This window comes from Papaver somniferum, unplaced genomic scaffold (assembly GCF_003573695.1).
Source record: "Papaver somniferum cultivar HN1 unplaced genomic scaffold, ASM357369v1 unplaced-scaffold_132, whole genome shotgun sequence".
In the NCBI taxonomy this organism is placed as follows: Eukaryota; Viridiplantae; Streptophyta; class Magnoliopsida; order Ranunculales; family Papaveraceae; genus Papaver; species Papaver somniferum.
The window spans coordinates 567,265-584,536 of NW_020622381.1; the positions used below are offsets into that span (position 1 = coordinate 567,265).

The window sequence follows — 17,272 nt, forward strand, 5'->3', positions numbered from 1 at the left end:
GTAAACGATCTCCAACAAAAAAAAAAACACAACTGGATTTTGATTGTTCTTCGTACCTGAAGAGGAGTTCTCTGTTACAACATCTACAACCTTCTTACCGTTAATTTCAGTTGGAGGAGTAAATTTCATCGAAAATTGGGGGATAACTAGTATTGGAGTAGGAAATAAATCCCTTCAATTGTTTTTTTCTACAGTACCCCCAAATTCTTCAATAGCCAATTGAGCAGTAACCAAAGTAGAAGAACAAGTATTCTCGTACCCAAAAGATGCAGGAATCTATGGGTTGTTAGTATTTCTTTATTTATCAGATCCTTCTGTACCAATTTTAGATGAGCCACCATTTCTAGGGTTTACCTTTTGAGTTCCGATACCACCCCCTGACGCTCCTATTAAAGAAGAATCTGAATTCTTTTTCCCACCATTGATCACCTCTTCACTTATAGAAACCCTTATCTCTAAATTGCTTTGATTTTTCCTTTTAACAATATCATCAAAACCTGGTTGTCTATGTTTCACAATACTGTCTCCATTAGCACCATATGATTCAATCAACGATGGAAAATCAACGGAGCCCAAGTTTGTTTCTGCATTAGTCACCTATTTTTGGACACTATTTTTGTGTAAATTACTAGGAAGAGTATGAGAGTTGATCGCCATGATGAAGAAACTCGATGAAAAATTAGATCTGAAAAATCGCATTTGAATTCTTTGCCATGTCATCGTTCAGTCTCTCTCCTTTCTCCCCTCATAAATGCATCCAGATTCATCCAGTAGTTCTTGATGTTTTCAAAACCGGTTATTACATTAAGTACATTTTGTTATAGATCATAGGATCACGTGAAATTCAAATGCCATATGCTTGTAACACTGAAATTGATTCCACCCCGCCACATGAAGTTAGAAACCATCGGGAAAACATCTCGAAATATATGTATTTGTACATAAGAGTTTTTACTAATTCTTTTGTTTTACAAGGCCTTCTCATTGTTCATATTTTTGTTATAATTTCTTCATCGATGCGCGATTTATATGTACAACCCTACAAAATAAATTAACGGTCAGCGAGTTATAATCCCAGAAGTGTCACCATCCTTCCATAAAAAACCTATCAAAACAAAAGTAACACAAAAACCCCATCAAAACAAAATTAACACAAAAACCCCAAATTTAAATGTTGGTTTCATCAAATTTTATTTTGCTTTCATCAAATTTTATGATGAAACCAAAATAAAATTTGATGAAACCAACATTTAAATTTGGGGATTTTGTATCAATTTTTAAAAATTTGAGGTTTTTGTATCAATTTTGTTTACGATGGAGTTTTAATGGATCCTAACATTGAGTGAGTTTTTTGTACCACAAGTTTGGTCATCTTGGGTTTTATTAGGGCTGTCAATGGGTGCCCATTACCCGGAACCGGAACCGGATCCCGTAGACTTGGGTCCGGTTCCGGGTCCTAAAGTTGGACCCATTAGCAACTTAGGACCCGACGGGTATCGGGTACCCGTTTATTCATACTTTTATTCATGTTTTTGCTAGTTTTAGCTCTCTTACATTTAATCTTTATTTAGTACATTAATAATAAATAATAACAAATTTTATAAAAATTATTTAAATCCAAGCCAAAAAGAGACAAATATTAAGTTTTTGAGGTTTTTTTAATAGTTTTCTTAAGACCCAATGGGTACCAGAAACCGACGGGTACCCGGATATTTAAACGGGTCCGGATCTGGGTCCACAAGTGTAGGAACCGGATCCGGGACCATTAGGATCCGGATCCGACCTTTATAAGTAGAGTCCGGGTCCGGGTCTAGTGATACCCGAGAGGACCCGTTGACACCTCTAATTTTTATGACTAGTTTTGATAAATTAATGAAATTTGTTTTTCCATAGAAATATAAATAGAAAATAAGAAAGTTCCACTCCGAAACGCATTGGCCCGTATGAAACATCAACCACCAATGGGATCGGCATCTTTACGGTTTATACAGCTACCATGAAGTTCGTGTGACTCATCACGTGCCAACGAGAATTTCATTTTTAAACTGAAAATGAAAAAATCCAAAATTTCTGTAATAAAAAAAAATAATACAAAATTACCCCCTGTTTTGTAGAGAGAGAAGGAGAAGAGAGAGAGAGAGAGAGTAGAAGCAGCAAAATGGGTAAGATAGTGGAGAAGACGAAGAAGAAGAAAGGAAGACCATCTCTATTAGATCTCCAGAAGAGAAAACAACTTGAGGAAAAGAAACAACAAAATTCTAAACTTAAGCACCAAACACAAAACTCAATTTCACATATCAAAACTCCAATTCAACATACAACACCTAACCCTAAATCTCATTCTAATCGTCGATCTACTCGTAGAAACCCAACTACTACTGATGCCAATTTAGTGACCAAATATTCTGAAGAAGATGAGGAAGATGATGAAGAAAATGATGAGGAGGATGAGGATGATGAAGATGAAGATGACGAGAACAAGACAAAGAGGGAAAAAAAACTTAATCTTGTTCTTCAATCAACACCACCTTCGAAAAATAAAAAATCATCTGTAAATTCACCTGATTTACAGTCTAATCCTTACGCTTACAATTCAGATGATGACGATGAAAACGGTGAAACTCCATTCAAGAAACGAAAAATCAATGCTGCTGATCATCACAATTCTTCTGAAAAGGTGATCAAATTTTCTTCTGTTCTATTTATGTGAAGAAAATTAGTTTCCTTTGTCTAGAATTTTTTCTGGGTATTTAAATTTGCAGATCAAGTTTTTTTTATGTATAGGGCAACCAAAAAGCGCCATTTATTTTTTCAATTTTTCGTTATTATCGTTGAAGTTCGAACCTTTTTCTTAGGTAGTCGTTAAATTTGGAAACTTCTTGTCTATTTAATTCCTTTTTTTTTTTCCAAATAACTTTATTTTTCGGGAGTGGGTTTCCCGAATCGGAAGCTCTTAAAGCATTTGACTCGGTCAAGTTATCGGTAATTTGAGCTAATGTACTGTGCGTTGATTTCCCATAATCTTGCTTTATTCAGATTGATTTTTTCTTTTTTTTTTGTTTTCAAGTTTGTCTCTTCTGTAATAAGTCAGCTTCCCCGCTATTTTCTTTTTATCCAGCTGTTGCTTCTAGTGACTGAATTTATTTTTGCAGGAAGAGAAAGCAAACCCAACATTGAAGGCTAAGGAAACCTTTTCAGGTTAGTTTCTCAATGCCCTTTACAGAGAGAAGAGACTTTAGTTTTATTGGAACCTTAGTTAACACTGTTTGTTTCGTTTTATTTGTTGGAAGGCACTATATTGGAGTCTGGGTCCACAACACCTTTACCGGAGCAAGCATTGTTGGTGTTTATCCTTGACAGGCTTCAAAAGTTTGTGTTCTCCTCTTGTTGAGATTTGCTCTGCTTTTGTTTTTTTTGATTTTTGGTTTGGGTTTGATGGGTGATGTTGTGCAAATGTAGGAAAGACACTTATGGCGTGTATGCTGAACCTGTAGACCTGGATGAGGTTATTTTCGAAGCATTCTGTGTAGTTTGCTGACCTTTGATCTTTAAGTTGTGCTGATGTGGGCTTTGTTTTTATGCAGCTTCCTGATTATCTTGAGATCGTAGATGAACCAATGGATTTTGGAACAGTTAGGAAGAAATTGTCTAGTGGAGCTTATAGTTGCTTAGAACAATTTGAGGTTGGTGGTCGTAACACATCAGTTATTGTTTCGCATCATGGAAAATTTACGTTTTCTAGTTTTATCATGTTGGTGTGTCTTGGTTCAGTTCTTAATGTGCATCACAAAAAACTTTGTTAGGATAGTTCACTTATTAATTTTCCAGATATATGGTTACGGCTGTGGCTCCTGTAGTATGTTTATACATGCGAAGTTTGGCAAACTTGAACTCTATTTTTCCTCCCAATTTTCTATAAAAATAAATCATGATCCAACTATTCTCAGTGCCAATGGCTCTTCTATTTTATTGTTGAAACTTGTCCTTTGTGACATGCGGTGAGCAAAAGATAGACGTACAAGTATGTGGATGAGAATTTACTGTCTCGGGTTATGAGATGGTATCACAGGCTGATGCTATCTGTGAGTTCCTAGAATGTTGTTGCCTATGCTTCAGAGGAAATTCTTGGTGACTGTTCATTGTTGGATGCATTCTTGTAGGAATGTATTTAATAGTTGGTGTATATAACTTACAATCTAATAACGCAGTTCTTGAAATTTTCATACTAACTAGTAACTAGCTATCTCATATCTGTCCGCTCTGTTTTGTTCAAGTACTTGCTTAAAGAGTGGAATAAGCAGTGCTAAGATATTTCAGCAATCTGCTGTATTTGTTCTCCTGAACTCCTTGATATCTTATGCGTTTGAACTGTCTTCATGAAATTGCTATTGTTCTTTTAGTCTCATCTCAAATATCTTATATAAGTTTCTTTCTTGTTGCTTTCCTAGCATTTGCATTTTTTTATTTGTTTAATTTCTTCTTGCTATCCTTGGCGATAGTAATCTGGTTAAGAACCATTGTTCAAGTATTGGCTCCTTTGATGCTCCAAAACGATGTACATGCTTCACTTGGTGGACTAATACTTTCTTATTATTTTATCCTGCAGAAAGATGTCTTTCTAATATGTTCAAATGCGATGCAGTATAATTCATCGGACACGGTTTACTTTCGTCAGGTATATTTTTGTTTTAATTGCATGTATCAAATTTGACTGTTGTGTTTTTGTCCTTAATTATTCTGTTGTTTCTCAGGCACGGTCCATACAAGAGTTAGCAAAGAAAACCTTTGAGAACTTAAGACAGGACAGTGATGATAACGAACCAGAACAAAAAGTTGTAAGGAGGGGTAGACCTCCCTTAAAGAACCTGAAAAAGCAATTCATCAAGCTCTCCTCCGAGCGTGCTGGATCAGAGTTTTCAGATACAACTGCAGTTCCTGGTAGAGATAACAGTACATGGTTTAATTCACATGATTTGAGAAAAGGCCCTCTTACAGATAATTCTAGCCTTGATGATGGATCAGGAAGGGTTTCTCACAGTACTCGAAACAATGAAGCTCATATTAATTTTGTAGCGGAGCAAAAAACTGATTGGAACGAGGAATTTCCAGGTTTGTGCCTAGTCCTGATTGCTTGTCACTCTCTTGTTCTATTTTGCAAGGGAAGTTTGATCCATTTTCTTTTGATTTACAGATTATACATTAAAGGGGATCTCTATGAAGTTCGGAAAGAAGCATTTTGTTTTAGATGAGAACCGTCGTAACACTTATAAGAACTCGTATCCAGCAGCGGGTGGAAACGAGCTATCACTGTTTGCTACCTTCGATGGAGAAAAGAGACATCTAATGGCTGTAAGTACGGAGTGAAAGTAATTTTACTAAGTATATATGTTTCATTAATAGGAAAATAAAGGTAGTTTGGAGGAAGGAAAAAGCTATACCCCAACCTTATAGAAAGATGTCTGTTTATCGTTTATATTCTTAGAGTTAAGCATCTTCTGAATACAACAGGTGGGAATTCACACTGAACATGGATTTTCTAGAAGTTTGGCTAGATTTGCAGCAAATCTTGGCCCGGTAGTCTGGAAAGTCGCGTCCAAGAAGATTGAAAAGTCATTGCCGGGTGGAATAAAGTTTGGTCCTGGATGGGTTGGAGAAAACGACAGGCCACCCAAACAAGCTCCATTATTAGTGCCCTCATCACAGTCGTTGCCGCTTCAGTCTCCTATATGTCAATCTACTAATTCATCTCCTTGTGCGCGCACTGTTGGTGCTACAGGAGAAAGATTACTGTTGAAGCCAGAACCTTCATGTAACTCCTCGTCGGATGTCCTTCCGAACAGAACTTTCGCTTCATCATCGTCGGATGGTGGGCTTAATGTGATCAACAGTGGCAGTGGTGGGATGAGGCCAAACCCTCAATTTCAGATTCATCAGAGTGCTGGATTTAAGCACCCTATCAGTGGTGTTAATGGTGCACATGGGTTTAACTTAACAGCCTGTCAGATGAATAAAATGGTTAGACCAACTCGACCCCAGCAAATCAGTACAGAAGCTCCAACAAATTCTCAAACCGAAGATTCAGTTTCCAGGAGCAGCAGTCACTTTGTCCAGTCAATACCCGCAACAACTCATTTGGAGAAAACATCTGGTACGATAGATTCAAGCAGATGTATACAGAGACTGCCCACGATGCACAAGAAAACGGAACCAGTGCCTCCTGACCTGAATGTCAGATTCCAGTCTCCTGGCTCTCCAAGTTCTGGTGTGCGAGTTGATTCACCGCAGCCAGATTTAGCGTTACAGCTCTGAACTTGTAACCTTGAGAAGTTGGCAGTATCGAAAGCTGCTGCAATTGGTGTTGCTTCTAAGAGAATTTAGAAGAGCCACAACATGTAGAACTCCCCAATAATGTATGTTCATGTATTAGTGTAGGTGTTGGAGAGAGGTTTCGTACAGATTAATGTATTCTAATTGATTGCGGGTTTTAAAGAACAAATAAAACCCATTATGTAACATTTTCACATCTTTTGGATCATCAGTGGAAACAGAAGAATTCTGTTTAATATCTGGGAAACCCGAGAAACTAATACATTACCAGATTCTAACTTGTTTTCTTTTTCTAGCTCAAATCAGCAATGCGCATTCGCACCCCAAAATACAGATTTTGTTTACCCCACCCGAACAAGAATGGCAAGTCTATGCGATTGCAAATCTTTATTTGTGTGATCCATGGGCCCTAACCCGACTTTAAAATGATTGAAAAACTACAGAAATAGAAAATGTTTTAGGGCAAGTTTTAGGGTACACGACCGAAACTTTTGTTTGTCAGATATATGTACACGAGGAAAGGACTATGTATGACCTAAAGTGGACCCTAAGATAAAAAAAAAATTCAATCTCTCCACTAGATTTTCAAGTACAAGAAAATAAGAATATCCCTCTTTTCTATTCTCAGGTTTAATTACTCTCTTTGTAACAGTCTGTGTTCTCTTCTTCTCTTCTCTATCTGAAATGTTCAGACTGTTTCCTTTTGAGTAAAAAAGAATTGATTCTTACTTAAATGAGAGCTTCAGTTTTTCTTATCTGGGGTTCTTCTTAGAAACTGATTTTGAGTGACGATTTTAGGTGACAGAGATAGAAACTTCATTTTGTACTTGGGGGGTTTAGATGGTTTCTGATTAATATTTTTCTTTTGCTCTTTTCTACATGCATTTTCTGATAACGAATCACTCGTTTTTTTCCTCTTTCTTTTGATACAATCTTTCCCGTTTCAAGGTATATAAATCATTCCCCCCTTCTATTGCTTTTTTTATTTTGTTTTCCCTTTCTTTGTTCTTGTTATTGATTGAGTTTGAGTTGCTATTGCTGTGTTCGCATGAATAGATAAAGGGTTTAGTTTCTAAAATCATTAGAGATTCATTATGCCTTTTTTGATATTTTTTCCATTTAGGTATTAGATTTCATTGCATGTTAGAGAAACACCACTTCTTAGTTTGATTTGTCTATATCTTGATTTGTGTTGTCAGTTTCGTTCCAAGAAAGTTAAGATGGAAAGGAAATGCAATTGTGACGATGACATTTGAATACCATTTTGACCAAAGATTTGAGTAGTATGCTGTGTTTATTGTTGAGATTTAGGGTTTTAGTTTGATTGTTCCTATGTGGTTAAGTTCTGACGAAGGAGGTCTTATTTTTGGCTTCATTTGGAGCAACTATCACCTGATGCATTGGATTAAGGTGGTGGAACTTGTTGCATGAAAGTTTGATTGATGAATGCAATTTTTGTAAAACTAGGAATAGAAATCATTTCTGGAGTCTGGATTGATCATAAGATAATTTCGATTTTCTGCTGCATGAATATATATTGATGGTTTGAATCATTTGGGTGCTATTGTCACCCGATGCTAGCTGGCGTTAACCCGAGTGTATGTCCTACGGGCATGTACCCAACTCTTGGTTTCTGAATGGCACTGTATCTCCTTGTTCAATGAAACCATTATACAATTTTGGTGTTTTAGGGATAATAATTGCACAGCTGAAATGATCGTTTCAAGTGATTGTCCTTTATAGTTTCTCTGTCATTTACATTAATTTCCTCAAGTTTTTAACCAAATTGGTCGTTACTTTACCCTACATGTACAAGTAGTTATCTTTATTTTTCAGACCTTTTTATCGTCATCATAGAGTATCCTTTTATAGGAAAATTGATGTGCCTACTGCGAATAGCCGGTACGTTAAAACCAGCAATGGATTTCCAAGCATCATTTGGTAATGCCACTTAACACCAACGGTGTCGACCCTACCACTTTTATGTAAAAGGAGGCACTGATCCCTTTTTATGTTTTGTATCGCACGGTAGAATTACTTGATGACATTCTGTGGAATTAACTATTAATGTCAGATATTTATGAATTACTTTTCCTCATCATCTAATTTGTTTTATTTTACTTCCCAAGTTGGAATTTTCCCCAAATTGGCTAATGAAGTTCAAAATGATTTCCAATTGGGATTGAGAAGATTATAAGGACGGGTACTAGAATTCTGAAGACAATGTGTGAAGCGAAGGAAGTTTGTACACTGAATTCAACTAGAAAGGTCCATTCTTTTGATCTGAATTGTCTTCCTGAAGATTCGGATGAAGAACAGACAGACAAAAGTGTATCAGGTCAGAAATATCTCTAGATACTATAGTAGTATGCTATAAATGAGAATGCAGTGTATATCAACATAATTTGGATTTTTTTGTGCCGTTAGCATAGATGAAAAGTTTTAGCTACGCACCATCACTTACACAGACCACTGAAGCACTTTTGGTTAGCGAAGGTTACTATAAACTTTTAAAAAGTCCAGAACCTACTCTAAAGGAACACCATTTCAACTTGTTTTATGTGCTTTTCAGTGGTTTTTTGTTTCAGATTTTTGACAAACTTGATCTTTAAACTTCTTTTATTGGCAATGGGGATTGCAGATAAAAAGGTGAGGAGAAGAAAGAGGGCGGCGCCAGCAGACATAGCTAAAATTACTATGGATGATCTTGTCAAGTACTTTGATGTTACAATCAATGAAGCTGCAAATAGTCTGAATGTTGGACTCACGGCACTCAAGAGGAAGTGCAGAGAACTTGGAATTCCTCGATGGCCGCATAGGAAGATCAAATCCCTTGGCACCCTCATCCATAATCTTCAGGTGCCCTACTTCTCTTCTTTTCCTCCCTATGTCTGTTCAGTTGGCATAAAAAAACTATGCAATAGTGGTACATCATTGATATAGAGTCTAAATTTTTTATACAACGTATCTCCTTATATTACAGAATACATTGGTAAACTATGGTTAGTTATGCTAACATTTCCTGTTGATGTAATGGCAACATGACATGGAGACGAACCTGTTCTAATGAAACGAGAGAAACATCATATGTTTATGTACATCATTGACTTTCATGGGGCTTAGATAGAGATTACTAAAGTGAACCGTGACTGTTTGCAGAGCACAATGGATTTTCATTCATATGATTGGCATAAAAATGATAACCCCGCTACTTGTATGAATATTAAGCATGAAATTGGCGCCAATAATCTGTATACTTGGAATACACGTTTGCAAATTGTTTAATGACAATCATACTTTTTTAACTTTTTACAGGAAGAAGCGGAGAGACAGGAGCAAGTTAGTAAAGCTGCAGCATTGGCAGTGGTGAGAAGGCAGAGGATGTTGGAGAGTGAAAAAGAATATATAGAGAAGAAACCTTTTGTGCAGTTACAAACTGAGACCAAGAGATTCAGGCAAGATATTTTTAAGAGAAGACACATAATTAAAGCTAAGAACAACACTGTCAAAAAAACCAGAAAGAGAAGAAAAAGAAAGAGCATCAACAACATCACTAACATCAGCCACCAAAACACCAGCACCACCACCAACAACAATAGCAACAACACTGAAGACAACAGCAGCAACAACAGTAATAGCACCCGCTGGGCTAATGACAACAACATTAACAATAGCACCACTACTGCTACCAACAACAACACGAATACCACAACCAGCAACAATAGCAGAAGCAGTAGCAGTAGCACCGACAGCACTAAAACTACATATTATCAGTTTATACCGTCAGCAACTTAAGTGGGCATATATAGAGGGAGAGGAAGAAAAAGTAAACAACTCTTTGATTGAACTATATAACTTTAGAAGTCGGTTACAAATGTTAATATATAAACTTTTATCTTCATATGCCTGCCTACTGTTGTGTGTTAGAAATTCAAGTTAATTATCAGTCCTTTTTTCTGTAAACCGTCTGTATGATTCCCATCATCAATATGGAAAGCAGGCATCAATATGGAAAGCAGGCAGGATCTGACCAGTGCCATAGTACAGCCAAATTCAGCTCCAACGTAATCATCCATGTATGCACACCTTAACAATTGTACCATGTATGTATGTACACACCTTAGGCATCTTGCCAAACCATTTTATGCCCCTCGGAAGAAACCAGCCCAAACCATTTTTGAGTGAGCATTTTCAGGCCCGTATCTTCGACCTCGCAGAACCGTGTACCCCAATCTTTTGGCTCAACTGGTTCGAATCCTAAACCTGGGGTCCGATCCTTGGACATTGGGTTCACCGGGTCTGTCCAATCTGCAACGTAAGCGGACACTCTTCTTTTAAACTTTGCTTGAAATTCAGACCACGCTTGATACTTGTAATGATTAACCGCTGCATCTCTAGATGACATTTTTCTCACATGAAACCCATCTTTTAACTCAAAATGGTGTATCACATTATACAAAGATGTATCAATCGCATCTAGTAATACAATCGATTCATGCCTGTTCAATATCCGTCTTCTACATGTGTATCCTTGAGTAACCCCCTCAACCGGGTGTACTTTCTGATTAGACGGACCAAATTCATAACAAAAAATCTCTACTTGACCAATTTTCTGAAACGACAATGAAGAGATATTATTACTCGGCAATAAAGATGTCAACATATCAGATGATGGTTCTAATGAATTCACCCATTTTGGGGAAAATACATACTCATCAATATCAGTGTACATCATCCATGTACAAGAATCTCGAGAACGTATAGCAGAATGTGAGAAACCAGCTTCTTGTGTCTTAGGCCAAGGCCAAAATATTACCTCAATATCAACATTATAATCTCCTCTGAGTCCGTCAACAACGTTTTGCAAACCATCTTCACTACCATTATCATAAAATATAAACTTGTCAATTCCTAGTTTTGAATGATAAATAACCCATTCTCTCAAAAACTTACTCACGTTGTACACCATAGTAGACGCGCATAATAGTTTCTTTTCTGGAAAAACTAAATTACGCGCCGGTGGTGTGTAATATGCCACGGATGGAACAACCCAGTCTTTTACTTGGAGGGAAACTCTGATCTTCTCATCTCCTAAACCAAGAATTTCAGTCTCCGTTGGGTGCAAACAACGAAATACCTCCTGCGAAGAACTTGTAACAGATGTTATAACATTATTAATACCGTTAGTGAATAAGCATTTAAACTCCGGGATTTGTTAATAGCTAAATGATTCTTGTCAACTCCTTTGACGAATAATATTAAGTCTTCTTCATTAGAGAAAGAATCATAGCACAGAGAAATATTCCATGAAAATACCTTCTTCTCCAATGACTCGTCTGATGATGATGATAAAGAATAATCTTCCGGTGATGTCGTAAGAATTGGCGGGTGAATTGATTTCAAATCACGTAAGTTCTCCGGAATACTACACTTGAATATCTTACTTCCGGAAGAAGGTAATACTCCTGTGGATTTAGCTGGGGAAGTCGAATTATTTTGGAACAAACAATAAATATTATCACCAACATCTAATGATGAAAATTGGTTATGATCAGGTGAAACCATAACCAAAATTTCAAAATCAGGTATGATCACTGTATCATGGACTCGATTTTGCTGTTCTGGAAAAACTTCATCAGCATCCTTCCGTTGACTACTGGAAGGCTCCCGAGTAATTGAAATTGTGTTATGCAGATTACGCATGAGTTCTTGATTGAAATTTGCTCGAGAATATTGATCGATAGAAAAAAAGATCAATACGCATATAATAATGGAGCAAATACAGAGAAAACATAGTCTGACTTTTCTAAACATCTTTTCGAAACAAAATAGAAGCAGAGAAACAGAGTGGTGATGTGATGAATGAGATGGTTTATCAGGCTTGGTTTATATGTAACGTGATAGTTTTTAGTTTCTTAGTAGGATTTAATTAACCAGCTAATCGATTCCTATTGGTATTTTGAATATTCAAATCCGGACTAAGATTGGACTTTTGTAAGTAAATGAGGTGTCCTGATGAGTGTCATATATATATGAGTAATAGTTTGAATCGTGCCATCCTTGTCTGACCGAGCAAGCCAGATTGAGAAGCAGACGTGAGTGGATATCAGGAGATTCAAGACAGATTAAAGAGGGTCCAGTGCTCCAATTCCATGAAGTAACTGACATTCGACGTCCAAGATTATACTGAAGTTGACATCTTAGTAGCCATAATGGTTGGTTTATGGTGCTGCAGGGACAACAATTTTGAAGTAGTAGTAGCACCACATCTAAATTTTCCTTAATTAAGAATAAGATAAGAATCCCAGTGAGAATCTAAATTAGGTGGCTAAGTCCTAACCTTCAAGTGGTTGTTAACAACTAACTTAAAAGAGTCCCACAAAAGTATTTTCTTATCAAAACTGGATTAAAAAACCTCGCATTTTTAGGACGACCCCGAAAGAATTAGGGACGATTTTTTTATTCCCAATCCATAACAAAGATTAAGGGATGTCCAAAAAATAGGAGAAATACGTTAAAGCCCTTTCGTAATCGGAAGTTATTTTGTGTCCGATTGTTAATATTAAATCGGTAGTTAAGTAACACAAAGATACTACCGATTGATACAAATTTGTACTAAATGCGCATTTGGAGCTACTATTAATCGGAAGTTAACGATAAATTCATTTACTACCGATAATAGGCTCAATCAAAATTCAAAAAAAAAAAAAAGGATTTTTGTAAAATCTCATTTTGGGGCTACTCTGTATTCGGTAGTTATATAAACTATTTTGACTACCGAATATGGTTGAATATTTGCAAAGAGAGCCATGTACAATCGGAAGTCAGGATTTTACCTCATCTACTACCGATTATAGGCTCAACCAAAATTCAAAAAATAGATGATTTTGGCAAAATCACATTTTGGGGCAACTCTATATCCGGTAGTTATATGAACTACCTTGACTATCGATTATGGTAGGATATTTGCAACGAGAGTCACTGTCTAATCAGAAGTCAGGATAACTTCATTTACTACCGATTATAGGCTCAGCAAAAATTCAAAGAAATGAGGATTTTTGCAAAATCACATTTTGGGGCAACTCTATATTCGATAGTTATATGAACTACCTTGACTACCGATTATGGTAGGATATTTGCTAATAGAGTCACTGTATAATCGGAAGTCAGGATAACTTTATTTACTACCGATTATAGGCTCAACCAAAATTCAAAAAATTGAGGATTTTTGCAAAATCACATTTTGGGGTAACTCTATATTCGGTAGTCATATGAACTACCTTGACTGTCGATTATGATAGGATATTTGCAAAGAGAGTCACTGTATAATCGGAAGTCAGGATAACTTCATTTACTACCGATTATAGGCTCAACCAAAATTCAAAAAAATGAGGATTTTTGCAAAATCACATTTTGGGGCAACTCTATATTTGGTAGTTATATGAACTATCTTGACTGCTGATTATGGTAGGATTTCGGTAAAGAGATCTATTGTATAATCGGTAGTAAACGAAGTTATCCTGACCTCCGATTATAGGCTCAACCAAAATTCAAAAAATTGAGAATTTTTGCAAAATATTATTTTGGGGCTACTCTATATTCGAGAGTTAAATAAACTAAATTCACTACCGATTATGGTAGCATTTTAGCCAAACGTGTACTTTAATCGGCAGTCAAGATAAATTTTTTTACTACCGATTATAGGATAATCAAAATTCAAAAGATAGATGATTTTATTTTTGGGATACTTTATATTCAGAAGTTGTATAAACTAAATTGACTCCCGATTGTGGATTAACTTCCCGATTGTGAAGTTATCTACCGATTGTAAAGGGTAGTTTGGCCATTAAAAAAAACGAGAGATAAGGGATGGCTACATTTTACGTTTGGGTGACCCTTTTTGTCTTTTTGTGTCTCCCCTAATTCTTTCGGGGTCGCCCCTAAAAATGCCAGGTTAAAAAAATTGGCTGCTAACGATCTTGGGATGCTCCGTGCCGGAGGGATATGTGATACATTGGGACGTGTACCTCTTTCTCTTTTTTCCCTTGGCAAAGATAATTTTATAAATGGTCATTATAGGTGAGCAAAAGAAAAAATGTACAATCAAAAGAAAAAAATGTACAATCCGAAAGACAGATAAATTTTCGATTACAAACCCAAACTTTCGATTACAAATCCAAACCACGAAATTAACTTGTAAGAAAAACCCGATCCTAACACATAATATAAACTTGTAAAGAAAATTTCATGAACCCGATACCAAGACTTATTAGAAGCCCCGGACTTATACTTACTTCTCCAAAAACCAACAGGAAAGGTTTTACAAAAGCCCATAAAAACCCTAATCTCAAAGAGAAATTAACCCTACCCTAAACTATGAAAAACCACTGGCGGCTCCACCGCTACCTGCACTTCAACACTAAACAACCATTGAAACACTAAGAGGTTCATGGAAAAAGTCTAAACGGAAGATTGGCTTCACTCCCCACCACCTCCAATGTCCAGAACATAGGATTTCTTTGGTTCATAGTGATCGTCTTCAACCAGTCACCGGAACATCAGCGATGAAATTGTAGTGGTCTACACTAACAAAAGGTCCTAGCAATGGTTCACGTGAAGGAAAGAGAGGAGATGAAGATAAGAAGATCATAGAAACAACAGAAGAGAAGAATTGAAGGTCAAGATGAGAGAAGAAGAACAGATAGAGAAAATAGACAAGATTGACAGAAGAAGGAAGAAAAGCTTTACTGATCAATAATTCATGCCACAAAACAACAATTCAAAAAGAATAAAAAGTACAGTCACGTGAAAGAGAAGTTACAACAAAATAACTAAAGGCATCCGAACTAGACTGAGGGCTAACAAGGAGGGGTGTCCATAAGGAGGGACATAACAACTGCCCACTACTCCACAAGATTCTTGTCCTCAAGAATCAACTAAGGAAATTGGTGATGGACAGTCAGAGCATCTTCCCATGTAGCCTCATCTGGTGTGGAGTGTGCCCATTGAACTAAGACATGTGCAATAGGTTGTTTGTTCTTCATGGGTGTTCTTTTGGCCAGGACCTGCAAGGGAGTAACTTTCAGAGAACCTTCTTTATCAGTGGATGGAAGTGAAGTCTGAGGAAGAATGCCAGCACCCAACTTGAGCTTTAATTGAGAGACATGAAAAACAAGATGAATCTTAGAGTCAGGTGGCAGCTGCAATTTATAAGCTACACTGCCAATCTTCTCTAGCACTTGAAAGGGCCCAAAAAAAAAATTTGCTGCCAACTTGAGGTTTCTTCTAAGCTGTACTTAGGTTTGTCTATAAGGTTGCAACATGAGATATACCCAATCTCCTACCTGAAAAGATCTTTCTACTCTTTTCTTGTCTGCTTGTTGCTTCAGTCGATGTTGAGCTTCCACTAAGACAGATTTAAGTAAGTCACTCATAGCCTGTCTTTTCTGTAGATACTCCTCAGCAGAAAAAGTAGACATATAAGGTGAAATAGATATAGCAAACTGAGGTGGTGGATATCCATATAAGGCCTCAAAAGGGGTAAGCTTCAGACTTTTGTGATAAGTAGAGTTGAACCAGCATTCTGCAAGTGGAAGCCAAGTGACCCATTTGGATGGTCTGTAGCTAGTCATGCACCTCATATAATTTTCTACACAAGCATTAACTCTTTCTATTTGCCCATCAAATTGTGGGTGATAGGCAGTACTTAAATGTAGTGTTGTGCCCATCTTGTTGAACAACTCTTGCAAAAAGTTGCTGATGAAAATGCTATCCCTGTCTGACACAATAGAGCTAGGAAGGCCATGAAGTTTATAGATGTTATCCAAGAATAGATTAGCTACAGATGAAGTAGTAAATGGATGACTCAAGGGTAGAAAATGACTATATTTAGTGAATCTGTCCACCACAACTAATATTACCTCTCTTCCTTCAGATTTTGGAAGCCTAGTAATGAAATCCATGCTTATGTGCTGCCATGCCTGGTCTGAAACAGGTAATGGTTGGATAAGACCACCAGGGAGAGAGTTGGAGCTCTTATGTTGCTGACAAATATCACACTCCTTAATGTACTGGAATAATTCCCTCTTGAGACCCACCCAATAAAGGTAAAATTTAGCCTTTTGTTAACTAGCTTGAGTTCTAGAATGCCCTCCCACAGAAGAAGAATGGATAGCTTCCAAAATTTCAGTACTCAAATCCTTAGTAGATCCAATATAAATTCTGCTATTGTATTTAAGCACCCCTTGCTCCAATGTATATGAAGGAACTGTTGTTGGATTGATGAGTAACTTGGGGATCAGATCAAGTGCAAGGGTGTGAATTACCTCATATAATCAGTTGGCTGTAGTTGAGAGATAGCAATACATGAGGCAATGCGAATTTGAACTCTAGAGAGTGCATCCGTCACTCTATTATCAGTTCCCTTCTTGTAACATACTTCTTCATAACCAAGTAGCTTGGATTGCCATTTTTGTTGTACAAAGGAATGTAGTTTTTGTTCCATGAAATACTTGAGACTTTGGTGGTCAGTAAAAATGGTGAATTTATTGCCCAAAAAATAAGGTCTCCACTTGGAAACTACCATTACCACAACCATTTTTTTTTCATAAGGGGAAAGAGCAGTAAACCTGACCCTCATGCCTTTGCTGAAGTAAGCAATTGGTCTTCTAGTATGCATTAGAATTGCACCTACTCCATTATCACAGGCATCAGTTTCAAGCTCAAAAGGTTGTGAGAAGTCAGGAAGTATCAAGACAGGAGTAGTTGTAACAACAACTTTTAGTTGATGAAAAGTTGTTTGTGCTGCAGAGTTCCATTGAAATTTATTCTTCTTTAGGAGCTCAGTAAGAGGTTTGGCAATAAGGCCAGAATGTTGAATGAACTTTCTGTAATATCCAGTGAGACCTAGAAATCCTCTTAAGGCTTTGAGGGTAGTTGGGGTTGG

General features: G+C 36.9%; 3 protein-coding genes across 6 annotated transcripts; 2 read left to right on the forward strand and 1 right to left on the reverse strand.

Moving 5' to 3' along the window:
* Nucleotides 1-2,091: 2,091 nt before the first annotated feature.
* Nucleotides 2,092-6,566, forward strand: LOC113333152 (bromodomain-containing protein 9-like). The gene is made up of 9 exons (XM_026579659.1): nucleotides 2,092-2,677; nucleotides 3,153-3,198; nucleotides 3,291-3,369; nucleotides 3,460-3,505; nucleotides 3,585-3,683; nucleotides 4,607-4,675; nucleotides 4,752-5,109; nucleotides 5,192-5,349; nucleotides 5,509-6,566. Exons 1-9 carry the CDS (start codon nucleotides 2,159-2,161, stop codon nucleotides 6,307-6,309), a joined length of 2,175 nt encoding a protein of 724 aa, XP_026435444.1. The 5' UTR covers nucleotides 2,092-2,158; the 3' UTR covers nucleotides 6,310-6,566.
* A 415-nt stretch (nucleotides 6,567-6,981) lies between these two features.
* Nucleotides 6,982-10,153, forward strand: LOC113333385 (protein RKD5-like). 2 transcript variants are annotated; one of them, XM_026579898.1, is made up of 4 exons: nucleotides 6,982-7,275; nucleotides 8,457-8,665; nucleotides 8,969-9,186; nucleotides 9,643-10,153. In XM_026579898.1, exons 2-4 carry the CDS (start codon nucleotides 8,551-8,553, stop codon nucleotides 10,120-10,122), a joined length of 813 nt encoding a protein of 270 aa, XP_026435683.1. In that variant the 5' UTR covers nucleotides 6,982-7,275; nucleotides 8,457-8,550; the 3' UTR covers nucleotides 10,123-10,153. The 2 variants fall into 2 exon arrangements, with proteins under 2 accessions (XP_026435683.1, XP_026435684.1); XM_026579899.1 differs by having other exon boundaries at nucleotides 8,518-8,665.
* On the reverse strand, nucleotides 10,152-12,296 carry LOC113333384 (glycosyltransferase family 92 protein RCOM_0530710-like). Of its 3 annotated transcripts, none has more exons than XM_026579896.1 (3): nucleotides 11,644-12,296; nucleotides 11,144-11,467; nucleotides 10,152-10,939 (listed from the first exon to the last, which is right to left on the reverse strand). In XM_026579896.1, exons 1-3 carry the CDS (start codon nucleotides 12,139-12,141, stop codon nucleotides 10,448-10,450), a joined length of 1,314 nt encoding a protein of 437 aa, XP_026435681.1. In that variant the 5' UTR covers nucleotides 12,142-12,296; the 3' UTR covers nucleotides 10,152-10,447. The 3 variants fall into 3 exon arrangements, with proteins under 3 accessions (XP_026435681.1, XP_026435680.1, XP_026435682.1); XM_026579897.1 differs by having other exon boundaries at nucleotides 10,800-10,939; nucleotides 11,040-11,467; XM_026579895.1 differs by having other exon boundaries at nucleotides 10,152-11,467.
* Between the last annotated feature and the right edge of the window lie 4,976 nt (nucleotides 12,297-17,272).